Source organism: Magallana gigas, chromosome 6, assembly GCF_963853765.1.
Source record: "Magallana gigas chromosome 6, xbMagGiga1.1, whole genome shotgun sequence".
Lineage (NCBI taxonomy): Eukaryota > Metazoa > Mollusca > Bivalvia > Ostreida > Ostreidae > Magallana > Magallana gigas.
In genome coordinates this window covers 47643818-47656939 of record NC_088858.1, presented here as the reverse complement: position 1 = coordinate 47656939, position 13122 = coordinate 47643818, and the positions used below count along the sequence as shown (strand labels likewise).

At 34.4% G+C, this 13122-nt stretch overlaps 2 protein-coding genes across 3 annotated transcripts; both read left to right on the top strand.

Moving 5' to 3' along the window:
* The first annotated feature begins 2563 nt into the window (after positions 1-2563).
* On the top strand, positions 2564-8187 carry LOC105349028 (proton-coupled folate transporter). Of its 2 annotated transcripts, none has more exons than XR_010714902.1 (5): positions 2564-3795; positions 4415-4498; positions 5203-5359; positions 6377-6526; positions 6828-8187. XR_010714902.1 is itself a non-coding variant. In XM_066088491.1 (5 exons), exons 1-5 carry the CDS (start codon positions 2718-2720, stop codon positions 6845-6847), a joined length of 1401 nt encoding a protein of 466 aa, XP_065944563.1. In that variant the 5' UTR covers positions 2564-2717; the 3' UTR covers positions 6848-8187. The 2 variants fall into 2 exon arrangements, 1 of the variants encoding a protein (XP_065944563.1); XM_066088491.1 differs by having other exon boundaries at positions 6377-6438.
* Positions 8188-8818: 631 nt separating this feature from the next.
* Positions 8819-13062, top strand: LOC136276462 (lysosomal proton-coupled steroid conjugate and bile acid symporter SLC46A3-like). The gene is made up of 4 exons (XM_066088490.1): positions 8819-10111; positions 10385-10468; positions 12027-12183; positions 12643-13062. Exons 1-4 carry the CDS (start codon positions 9016-9018, stop codon positions 12716-12718), a joined length of 1413 nt encoding a protein of 470 aa, XP_065944562.1. The 5' UTR covers positions 8819-9015; the 3' UTR covers positions 12719-13062.
* Positions 13063-13122: the final 60 nt, after the last annotated feature.

Here is a 13122-nt window from a genome sequence, read left to right as displayed (position 1 = left end):
AGTTTTTGAGAAGAAGATTTTTGAAAAATACCAACAAATTTTCAATAATTCTCAATTATCTCCCCTTTAAAAAGGGCGTGGCCCTTCATTTGAACAAACTTGAATCCCCTTCACCTAGTGGTGCTTTGTGCCAAATTTGGTTGAAATCTGCCCAGTGGTTCTTGAGAAGAAGATGTAAATGTGAAAAGTTTACAACGACGACGACGACGACGACAACGACAACGACGACGACGACAGACAACGGACAAATTGTGATCAGAAAAGCTCACTTGAGCCTTTGGCTCAGGTGAGCTAAAAATGGATGGAAATCTTTCCTTTAATATTACTGCAAGGCAAAGAATTTTGATGGGATTACTTCAGGTTTTATATCTACAAACCTTTATCAAATACATGTATAAATAATTTATTACTTTTATAAGCATAATCAAGAGAAGAAACATAACAAAAGTCTAAAATCAAAAACTTCATTTTTACCCTACAAAATCTCTAGAATCCAAGAGCTTCGCCCCCTAGGCCACCAATAGGGCTTTGCCCTATATTCACTTGGGGCCTCAAGGCGGCCCCCCGACCCCTGCCTCATATTGGAGCCCCTTCTAACTTTAAATCCTGGATCCGTCTCTGGTACCAAATATTTTAAAGAGGAGTTGGTGTGTGTGTGGGGGGGGGGGGGTCCTACTTTCTGTGGTATATTTATATGATATTTTAAAAATTTCATAACTTTTCTTTGACTTTTTACGGAAGAGATACTGGCTGTCGAAAATATTGGCTTTTAAAAATCGCTTAACCTTTCCTCTATAGTGTTAAAAATGCTTAGAAATATGATAATTAAGAATAATTTTGTACAAAGCTTTTTTCGGGGTTTTTTTTTCTTTTTTTGTTGGATATATTAAAACCGTTAAAAAATAATAAAATCTTATTCTGAAAGTAAACAAAAAACAATCTTACTTGGAAATATAGAAACTAATCAAGAATCAGCAGTAAGTAGTTACAAGGTAGATTAGATGTAAACCTAAATAAAAAAGATTGCAAATTTTCCATTTTTATGTTGGCAATATTTCTTCATTATGACGTTCATATTTGGCTTCCTATGGGGCCTTACATACTAGCTGCAGAGATCTCAATGTGTTCTTTGTCTAATATAGGCCTGAACTTCTACGTTTATTTTAATTTTACTGCAAGAATGTTAGGTTTCCATTCCAAACCATCTACCAGTATTGGATTTTTATTTTCCAAATATCAAAGTCATTTTTACCACGGAACCTCGCCTACTTCATGATCTTCATCTATTTCAAATTAAAACATCTAGAGCATAGACATGTCTATGTACACGTAGAGTAAAATGCATTCTTGATTTGATTATAAGCGCTCGATTATGAAGATCAATTTGTAGACTTTATGCTGATAATAGTACAATACAACAGTGTTCAAACAATATTTCTGTCATAGAAGATAATCTTAATTACGAAATTACTACTATCTACTTATCAAAGAATGGCTTCTACATGTAAAATTCACAATAAACAAAAGTTGTATTTTTTAGTTTAACAAAATGTTTTGTTGTTTGATGATTGTGCTTTAGAGTATGTTTCACAACACAAGCATCTGGGAATATTGTTATCTTCAAATTTAAGTTGGTCTAATCACATAGACACCATTGTTAAAAAGCTTATTAAAAACCTGGTCTACTTCAAAAACTTAAATTTACTGTCTCCAGATATATTTTAGCATAAATGTGTGTATCATTTATAAGACCTAGACTATGCTGTTGAAGTTTGGTCTGGATGTTCTCAATTTGGTATTGATAAGCTAGAAAAGGTTCAGTTATATGCAGCAAGAATAGTTACATGTCTTTCAGTCATAGCTTTAAGAAATTCACTTTATTTAAAAACAGGATGGCAACCATCAATACTGAGACGAGACCGCTTCAAATTATCTACTACATGTATGTTCAAAATTCATAGTAATCTTCCTATCTGAAAGATATAGCTTCTGGAATTAGAAATATCTTTTCACACTGAAATACTAGAAACTCCTTACACTATTGCTAATGTATATGTAAAAAAAATTGATAACACTTTAATCAATTATAGCACGTATGAAAGAAGATAGAAATTATGTGTGTGTGTGAGAGAGAGAGAGAGAGAGAGAGAGAGAGAGAGAGAGAGAGAGAGAGAGTATAAAAAAAAAGATTTATAACCCCAGGGCCAGATCTTACTAAAGTTATTCGCTAAAAATATGCCACATATACCTTTAATATGAAAAAAATGTTTTTGACTTTCCTTCCCCTTAAATTGTCGTCTAGCGACAGTTGGTTTTATTAAAAAGTTTTGCTGATCATGGGAGAGGGTCAATGCTTTAAGTTTGTAATTAACAAATATGACAAGTGGTTTAAATCATTTCCTAAAACTACCTTAAACTTGCTCAAACTGCTAAAACATTGTGTATGACTTGCGCCACATGTGGTTTTTGTCAATAAATTGAATTAAATTGAAAACTACCGGATCGAGACGTCCGGATTGAATTAGTTCGATGACGAATAGCTATGGCATCTCAAGATGTAAACAAATTTAGAGTTATGTGCCCTTGAAAGCAAGTGTATTTCGGATTAACGAGTGTTTTATGATGATCGTCGGTTGAAAAAACAGAACATCGTCACATCTTTTGCAATGAGAGTACCAACAAGTAGATTATAAAAAAAAAATTGCCTGAAGTTTGTAATGGAGGTCAGAGAAACCGAGGAGGGGTACCTCCGAAAATTTATTCCTCTTTGTGTAGTGGAATTTTTCTTCTTCATTGCGTATATAATGGGATTCTTTGTCGCAACAGAGTATGGACACGAAGCATTTCGGGGTTTTAACAAAACGACACCGAATAATTCCGATATATCTCACTGTGAAACAAATACCAGTTCAGTCAGTTATATAGAGGAACAGAAAGTGCAAAAAGAAGTTTCAAATTGGAACGTGTACATTTTCATTGCCCAGGGAGTCCCCTTGATATTTGCTTCGATTGTGTTCGCACCCCTAAGCGACCGTGTGGGGCGTAAGATTTTCTTGGTCATTGGGGTAGGTGGAGTTTGCCTCAAACAGCTCTTGATGACCCTAGCCATTGCATTCGAATGGAATATCTTCTTGTTCATACCCTTTACTCTAGTCGAGGGATGTACTGGTAGCTGGATCGTTTTTCTGGCTATTACCTTTTCCATGATGTCCGATATATCCTCAGGTCAATCTAGGTCTTTTCTAATAGCTGTGATCAGCTTTGTGCTAGGGGTCGGGTTTTCGGTCGGTAATTTCATCCCGGGCTATGCAATTTCTTCCGTGGGCTTCATGTACTCAATGGCAATATCGTGCGGTATTTGTTTTTTCTCAGTCCTAGGTATGTGTTTTGTACCAGAAACTCTACCTCCTGATAGACGCTCAACAGTAAGATTTCACTGTATAAATAACTTTAAGGATATCCTCCAGTTTTACATTAAAAGCGATGATTTAACTAGTTCCGAGCGCTGGAAATATATTATAGGTCTTTCGGCGTTTTCCTTTGTCATGTTGGCCAGACTGGGAACGGGTTTTGAGCTACTCTTTCTAATAAACTCGCCATTTTGCTTCAGTCCAGTTAAAATCAGCGTGTTTGAAACAGCAAAATCAGTTCTTTCAGAAGTTGTTATATTGATTGGGATTAAACTTTTCCAGAAGTGTTTCAGTGACGAAATAATTGCTCTATTAGGCTCTGTTTCATCCCTAGCTTGTTTCGTTTTATTCGGCATTGCACCGTCGGCGGAATACTTGTATGTAGGTATGTACATGTAATTATAGGGAATAATTGATTTATTTTATTATTTTACAAAAAGGACATTTCTGTATAAATGGAGAATTCTAAATTTTCTCAATCGCAATTTTCTTAAATTGATAAAAACTACAGCAAATAATGCGTATATTTTTAATGTACTAAAAATCACGCGCACGCACTAGTTCATCCATTTCTCTGCACACACTTTGGCTGTGTATGAAAACTGAATACAAAGCATTTATAATTATATTTAAATTGAACCCAATGGCATGTATGGGGCAAACATGTGACATGTTCTAAGTATTTTTCCTGATAATGCATAATATCCCCAAACGACAATATAACACTACTTCTTTGTGATTTTGTCAAGACACAATCTGGTACTGTTTTCTTTAAACGATAATAAAGGCCACTAAGTTTGACATTAAGGTCGAAAAGGAGTCTGTAATAAATTCAGTGAACAAACAATTTACATGGGAAAGTTGTATCTTAATAATTATTCAAGCAGACTTAAAAAGGAATTAAGTTCGGGAAAAGAACCAGATTTACATACATGTATGACACACACACACACACACACATACAATATATATATAATTTTATAATGGTTGTCTGTACATTTCAGCGGCTCTGGTTGGCTCAATAGGCATGTGTTCCATTCCCATGATCCGAGCCGTGATGTCCAAAATGACGTCTATAGAAAAACAAGGTAAAGGCATAACATATAACAACAGCTCTCTATTTTTAAACTGAAAAAAAAATCAGTTAAATATATAACGTCTATATAAGACTAGGGTGAAGATTTATTCATATGATGGATGCAGAACCATATTAAGGAATACTTTAAGTGTTAAAATATTTAATGGTTGGTTGAAATTTAATAATCTTATATTATAATTATGATAATCAGAATATTTTCCAAATAAATCAATAATTAGAAATCATTACATATACGGTTATTGCAAGATCGAACGTGTCAATTAAAATTTGAACAATATCTGTCGTGGAAAGGCTCGTATCTTATTGTGGTATGTGACACCTCCTTCGAAATAAACATTGAAATCAAGTGCATGTGTATAATTTTATAATGATCGTTTTCTTTCCTAAAATTACATAACAGCGTAGCGCAAAGGATTAAATCATTAACTACTAATATGCAAGTCATGAATTTGCTAGGGCTTTTATGATTTTTACCTTCCATAATTTTTTAAAAACAAATGTTATTATTTATAAATTAAAAAAAAACCGGTGAAAGTATTTTGATTGTAATTTACTTTCATCCACATTGATATCGACAGGTGTCCCATACTACCTTAAGATTCACTTTTTGTCGTATCATTTTTTTAAAACAAAGTTTGAAAATCATTGTGCATGTTGCTGTAACGTTTACCAAGTTCATGTTTGTTACCACAGGTACCCTATTTGGAAGCATCGCGATCGTAGAGAACATCTGTAACCTGGTGGGCTCCGTCCTAGGTGGCGCTATATACTCCGCCACTGTTTCCTACTACCGGGGCATGGCTTACTTAGTCCTGGCCGGATTTATGCTCATCGCTCTGATTCTTCTGTTGTAAGTACCACTCAGCATACAGATCCGCCGCGTGGCGTATAAGTAGAGCGGCAAAGATTATAGAATTGCAAATTGAGAGCTGGAATAAAACGTTTGGTAGAATAATCCCGTTTTTCATTTTTCGATAAACTATGAAAACTAGATTTAATGTCATAAGTACGTGCATGTCGTTAGAGGAGATACATATATTGCACTCTCTTTAACGTTATACGCGTCGGAATCATTAACCCACGGTCGCTCATGATGAAGAGTAATGTCTGTAAGAGATGGAGATTCAGCAATAACCAAACATCTATGAATTGTTGCCATTTCGTTTAGTAAGGTTTTGCGCCCCAATGCCTGGTGAAGAGATTTTGTCATATCCTACGTAGGACTGTAGTTATTGAACTAATATATGGCACTGTCCTTTTGACATTGTTTAATTTTAGCAATAAAAATATGTATTGTGACGACTGTTGTCAAAATTAAAATATTTCAGAAGGACAATGACAACATTTAAAACTTCACAGTTTTCTGTATTATCACAAAACCTTCAATGAGATTTTAAAGCTTGTTGATGGAGGTAGATGAAGACCTTTTGCTGCCTACTGCAGAAATATTTACTTATTGCAGATGCCTACATCAATTTGTTTCAAAAAGTAATCCCCAATCAATATATATATCTTACGCGACTAAAACAAAGAAGACAATGCACATAAAAGTGTGAAGGTTTATTGATTTCTCTGAGTAGATACATGTACCTTTGGAACAGAGACAAATATTGCCTCTGCTGGGGTTTGAACCAGGGTCCTTTGACATGCAAATCCATCACGGTGTGCACTCTACCAATCAAGCTAAAGAGTTAATCCACTAGCCAAAGCTAGAGAGAACATCACATGCAACATATGGCGACATATGCATAATATGTACCTGACTCTACAAAATCTGATATATTAAATGATTATGTGGATGTTTTAATTTTTATGCGGTTATACATATAATATAACATATTATGTCTTTCTTTCTCTCATTCAACAGGTGTTTGGTCATCCTCAACCGTGTCGACAAACGGAAAGGAGAGTACAGAATCATACCTTCAAGTGAGCCCATCAACTAATATACCACCCCGTGAAGCTAGGCTGTGGTTTTTTAAATCATATAGCCTTGCATTGTCCCTTTTTGTCTATAGTTAGTATGCAGGCATAGTTAATTTTTGATCTGATGTATTATTTAATGTATATTCTGATCAAGCTAATCGATCAAACACTTATAATAAGGACCAGTCAGTATTCGTTTCATTTTCTAGTATATTATTAGTATTACATTGTGCACTCATTTGGTGAAAGAATAACCACATTCAAGTATTATACCCAACACATTTCCCTCCCCCAAGATCCGCGCATGGTTTCTTTTTTCTGTTTAATACCATTATGTGTATATGCATGTTTGCATAGAATGAATGACAATAACACAACTGTTTCTTCTGCAGGCGATTTGTCTACTAACTAGCATCAATGAGTCTATCCAACCGCCATTTCATTTCATAACAACAACATCTCTATTTATTCAGACGCACGCGCGTGTCTTTATCTATGCATTGCAACCTTGCATGAGAATCTGTTGAATTCTGATCTGCAGCTAATTGAGGACTACAGTAGATTTTAAATAATGGCCGAGGCTTAGATGTAATATTTCGCTGTGATACGACCACACAAATGGCGACTGTTTGTCTTTATTTTCTTCTTGGTTCGCTTTTATCATAAAGGATGTGCTAAATTTTTTTGTTGACTTAAAACGTCTTAATGTTCTTGTTTGTTTTGCATTTAAAAAATCGAAAAATCTGTGATGGATGCTCTATGTTCTGTATTTTATACAACGATGACTTCCGTTTTTTCTGAGGAATATTGTAATTTTATAAAGTATACTTTCATTTTATGAGAAAAAATGTTATTTTTTGAGGAATAATGTTATTTTACGAGTTGTAATGTTATTTTGTGAGGAATAATGTTATTTTTTAGGTACAATATGTTGTAATTATATGAGGCATATTGTTAATTTTTTAAATATATTGTTATTTTATTATGTATACACGTCGAATAATGATATTTTATGAGGTATAATGTTATTTTGTGAGGAATAATGCTATTTTTTAGGTATACTGTTATTTTATGAAGATTACTGTTATATTTTGTTCATTTAAAATGTTACTTTATGATTTATACACGTCGAATTAGTATTTCGGTAGATTGAGATCTGTGTATAATACCCCCGATATATACTAGTATTTATGTATCGTTATCATACATTATGTAATTTAATGTTTTTTTCTTCGTTATAATATTTATTATATTCATTTGTTATTTTCTTATATTTATTGATTATTATGGATTGAATAGATTATACAATCACTCTGTTGTATATAATTAGATATGTATTCAGTCTTTTTGATTAAGCTCAATAAAGGGGAAAAGGAATTCAAGATATTTACACCTTTTCCCTGTCGGAGGCTTTGATCTGTATTTTTGTCGTTACTCTTATTGAATGATGACACCTACTCCACTGCAATTTATGATTTAAAATGACAAGATGATACAAGGCCGGTTTCCAATTGTGTTAATAATATTTTCGTACAAATCGGACAATGTTTGTTGTGATGTTTATTGCTTCCTATCTTTTTGTACTTCGATCTGGTTTTGCTAATATTTATCATGCAATTTTTTGTTGTAGATATTGTACGTTATATTAAATTCATTCATTTTAATTTTGCTCAAATAAAAAGGAGAGATATTTTTTTCTGACCATACATGAAGGATCTGGATTATTTTCTGCAATAAATCATAAAACAATCATTTTATGCAGTTTATAATTATGAGATCGTGTTTGATTTATATCTAGGTTACCATTAGATAATGGTTATTTTAAACCCAAGGTTTTTTTTGGTTTTCTCTTCTCCTTATTATATGAAACACGGTGGAACGAACACCCGTGGCTACGGAAGATGCGTTTATCGAGGCTGCTACTATTTCGAGTGCGCACGTCTTTAAATTGCTAACTTTATGTAGTGATGAATTTGGTGGGAAAGAATAACTTGTTGTACAGTGTAGCATCAAGTGTGTAATACAAAATAAATTTTATCCGTAAAAGTTTATTTTTATGACAATACTTTTAATTAGAGGGAGTATTTTGTTGAGATCCTAAAATGTCCCTTATGGCATCCATGTTTTGATATATACTGTAGACAGTGCATTAGGTGGAATACCAAAGTGTGACTGGCTTCTAATATTTTCATAATCAAACGCCATACAAAGTCTTGTTTAAAAATTCAAAATTCAATTTTGACCTTTATCATGTTGTCTACTATTGATAGACTGTACCTCAAATCTAACACTTTTCGTATTCTATGCTAGTAATTTATAGATTAATTGAATTGAGTTTCTGTTCTATGAACACCTCCATGTCCATAAAAATATTATTTTTTTCCTCAAAACACGTGTACATCATTAATTCATATCATCACCAATATTTCCGCGTTAAAGTGCGTGTCTCTGGGTTTCCCGTTTATAATAGCACTATACCGGCATACTTGTGCTCTTTGGGCGTGACTTTGGTGACAGCGTCATCTTTAAATTTTTAAAGGAAAACAAAAAGGAAAATAATAACAATTGTTAACAAGCACGATGGAGTCCGAGTCGATGTTGAGATACCGTCTGAAGATAGGCCACATTTGCGGCATGATGTTCACGTTCAGCTTTGCTTACTCTGTTGGATCATACTCGTACGGAGAATACGGACATGAAGCGTTTTGGAGCATATTTCGTCCGAAAAATCATTTCAAGAACCACACGTTGAAATCTCTGTGCGATACCAACACTAGTTCAGAGGAGTATCGTAATGAACAAATCGTACAGTCCATGGTCTCCAGATGGTCCACGTACATGTCTCTGGCTCAGGGACTACCGCTCATCATTTCGTCGGGTCTGTTTTGTTCGTTAAGTGACTCCATGGGCAGAAAGCCTTTCGTCTTAGTAAGTCTTATAGGAATATTTCTGAAAACATTTTTCATGACTGTAGCAGTGAATTTGAACTGGAATATTTACAGTTTTCTGGCGTTTGTTTTTATCGACGGCTGCTGTGGGACTTGGGTGATACAGCTCGCGATGTCCATGGCCATGGTTTCGGATCTGACAACGGCTGAAGGGAAATCACGGTCCTTTTTAATCACGGTTGTTGGATTTTTCATCAGTTTGGGATATGCCTCTGGCTCTTTTGCATCAGGCTTCATCGTTGAAAGGCTCGGTTATGGTTGGAGCCTAGGTATTTCCAGTATTGTTATCATGGTACCAATGTTTTTGTTGTGTTTTATGGAGGAGACTCTATCAGAGAACAAAAAGGTAAATCTAAACTGCGATTTAAAATCACATTTTAAGAACCTTGTTCAGTTCTATGTTGAAGACGACCCGATTAACCCGGAGTCTTCCAAATGGAAATACATTCTCTGTCTGTCTGTGTTTGTATGTATACTGTTACCAAGACTGGGCGCGTTCAGTGTCGAACTCTACTACGTCATGGATAGTCCCTTTTGTTTCAATCCACTAAAAATAGGAATCTTCCAAACCATAAACAGATTGGTGTCAGAGTTTCTGATCCTATTTGGTATAAAGATAATGCAGTATAAACTAGATGATGCAGCAATAGCTTTCGTCGGAACCTTTACGTCTGCGATTTCGTTTGTTGTGATCGGCTCAGCTTCCTCCATTGGCATTCTTTTTGCAGGTAGATGTTCATTTGTCGAAAGAATATATTTATTAAGCTTACATGTATATCTAATATAAGTTTGAAATGTATTATTGATATGCTACGACTCACACTTGTTTCAATTATCACAGCTTTTGACAAAAAAAAAAGAACGTATTTTTTAATTTGTATGTTCTAATATGCAATTTTTTTGAGGAAGTATTTCATTCATTAAGCAGTTAATTGGGAGGAAGTAAACGTTTACTTCATGCAATTATTTATTCGTTAACTACTTAACGTTTCTATCTCTAGGCACCGCGGTTGGTGTTCTCGGGATGTGCGCCATTCCTATGATTAGAGCCATTTTGTCCAAAATGACGCCTGCTCACAAACAAGGTTGGTGTATGTAATTGTTTTGTTGAAAGAAACGAAATTGAGGAAACATAATGTTTTAATATGAGTACAAAAATAGATAGTATCTATTGATTTGACATGCTAGCAAAGAGCTGAAACATAAACTTATGGACACTATCTCAAAGAACCCCATCTTTATTTAGTGGTATAAGCATGAAAAAGACTGTGCTGTGGCCCTACCCTTTGGCTAAAAAAATCTTTCAATTTTACACAAAATTTACTAAAACCGTAACCTCTGATAGAAAATGTTGATTCAAAGTCTCCACAAGCACTTAATCCGCAGAAACCATGTGTCTATATCAGAATTTGAGCTACTGGTAGATTATGCCAAAAGCATAGGAAATATATTGCGAACAAGTGAATTCGAAAGGACAAAGAGACGGACAGACGGGTGGACTGATAGTTAACTGAACTACTCCGCAGATATGACCCTAACAGAAATGGTTACATTAATATTTTTTTCTGTTTACATTATGCAAATCTTTTGAAATAATCTCTTATTTAATAACAAAGAAGATGGGTGGATAAGGCGTGTAAAATGCCCATACGCGGTCGGACAGACTACTAAAAAATTAAAGTATCAACAAATCTGATGGGTTTTTTTTAAATCATTTAAAACAATATATATTTAACGAGTCATTGATTTGTAACCTGTAGGTATGTTCAATACTTGGAATATGTTGACTCAAACAGGCGTATACGTATCAAAACCTGCAAATATTGTCATTTTTAAGAACTTCAAGGCATTTTCTTTTATAGAGTGGGTCTGTGCTCCATATTTTTCTCATAGTCTAATTAAGGTCTAATGGTAAACAAACCGATTTCAATCAACAAAAACGTGGAGAGATGACCCACTATACATTAGAAATATCATTTTGTATCCCAACAACTGAACGTATTGAAAAAATAATACAAGTCCGGTAATTCGTGACCTTAGTCACACATTAAATTTTAAAAAGCCGCCTCTGTTGTGTCTGAAATGGTTCAGTGGTTAGAGTACCTGGCATAAGCTAACCATATATATCTAGGGTTTTTATGTTACGGGTTCGATACCACCAAAATTTCCGACAATATTTTTTTTCTTATTTTTTGTAAAATATATTAAAAACTGACTATAGTTAGAAATTTTTCTTTTGCAAAGTTGTATAATAATATATTTGAATAGATTTAATTGGGGGGAAATAAATTTAAAATTGTATTTCACTACTATACCGAATGGGCATTTGCGCCATCTTATTCCCCCATCTTCTTTTTTTTTTTTAAAAAGAACATATTCATAAGTCCAATCTCTTTAAGAGGGCTAGATGGTCGTGGCCATTTTTAGACAACATTGATATCATTTTGTAAAAGGGCTCTGTATTCAGATATAAAAATTATATCAAAAAATTTACGTAATATCTGATGGGCCATTTGATTACTATCCACTCTCCTTAAGTTAACATTTGTATCCCTCTGTGCAGCATTCGGTAAAATACGTACCAAATATGTGAAATTGATAGTTGCATCAATTTTCGAACCAGTATATCTCCTCCATTTACAGGAACCATGTATGCTGGGATTGCCATTGTGGAGACTATTTGTGGGTGTGTAGGTTCTGTGACAGGGTCGTCCATTTACGCCGCCACTGTTGATGTCTACAGAGGAATGGTGTTCTACGTGTTTTCTGTGTTCCTACTCCTGGCCAGTGGTCTATTAATGTAAGATGTGACTCTTGGACATCTTATCAAGCATAATCCACTGTTATATATTCATAATTGATGTTAATCAAACACATAGGATGTGTAGGGCGGCCCCCCCCCCCCACCCCACTTTTTCTCGCAGCAACAATTTTTTTTTAAATTTACATATAAAAAATTGAATTATTATGGAGTTGGCCCCCACTTTTTTTAGGAGCATGTAAAAATTGATATGAAAATAATGAAATTAGGATTTAAATTGAAGTTATACACTTCGCCAGCCCCCCCCCCTCCCCCCCCCCCCCTCCCCCCCCCCCCCACTTTCAAAACCGATGCTACGTGCTTGTTTCACAAATAGTATTACAAATCTATACTTTTAAAATTATAAACGTTAAAAAGTTCTTAATATTTGGAAAATCGTGTATAATAAATTTTGTATTATATGTTTTTTTATTTTACTAATAGATTTTATTATTTCAGACTTTTGATGGTCAACAGAAGACGGCAGAGAACGGGGTATCAACAACTACAGGGAACTTGCAGTGTGGTCACATAACAGTGCAAAACCCCAGCAACCGGGAAAGAAACGATATATGTTTTTCATCAGTATTTACATTAATATCAGGGACAATTTTTCTGAACTTGAAAAAGGAGGAAATCAATTCATTACTGCATATAGATTTCCTATGTGTTTGATTAAACAAATGGGAAAGATTACGTTCGAGTCGGAAGTTCATAAATGTGCTGACGCTAAGTAGAAGGAAACAACACGTTCGTGTCACAGAGTGAATCAGGTGTCCTGATTTCCGTCTTGGCAGTTAACGGGTAAAGGCATGCAGAGGAATATATTTTCCTTACAACATCAGACTTAATGCAATAAATTATGCCAACTCTTCTGTAGTATAAGACTGTTTATTTATCGCTCGTTCCGAATTATTTCCTGATTTTAACTTGCTGCAA

Coding starts and splice junctions, on each gene's coding strand:
- LOC105349028 (XM_066088491.1), top strand. CDS start 2,718: ATGGAGGTCAGAGAAACCGAGGAGGGGTACCTCCGAAAATTTATTCCT. Junction 3,796..4,414: donor GGCGGAATACTTGTATGTAG/GTATGTACATGT, acceptor TGTACATTTCAG/CGGCTCTGGTTGGCTCAATA. Junction 4,499..5,202: donor GACGTCTATAGAAAAACAAG/GTAAAGGCATAA, acceptor TTGTTACCACAG/GTACCCTATTTGGAAGCATC.
- LOC136276462 (XM_066088490.1), top strand. CDS start 9,016: ATGGAGTCCGAGTCGATGTTGAGATACCGTCTGAAGATAGGCCACATT. Junction 10,112..10,384: donor CATTGGCATTCTTTTTGCAG/GTAGATGTTCAT, acceptor TTCTATCTCTAG/GCACCGCGGTTGGTGTTCTC. Junction 12,184..12,642: donor CTGGCCAGTGGTCTATTAAT/GTAAGATGTGAC, acceptor TTATTATTTCAG/ACTTTTGATGGTCAACAGAA.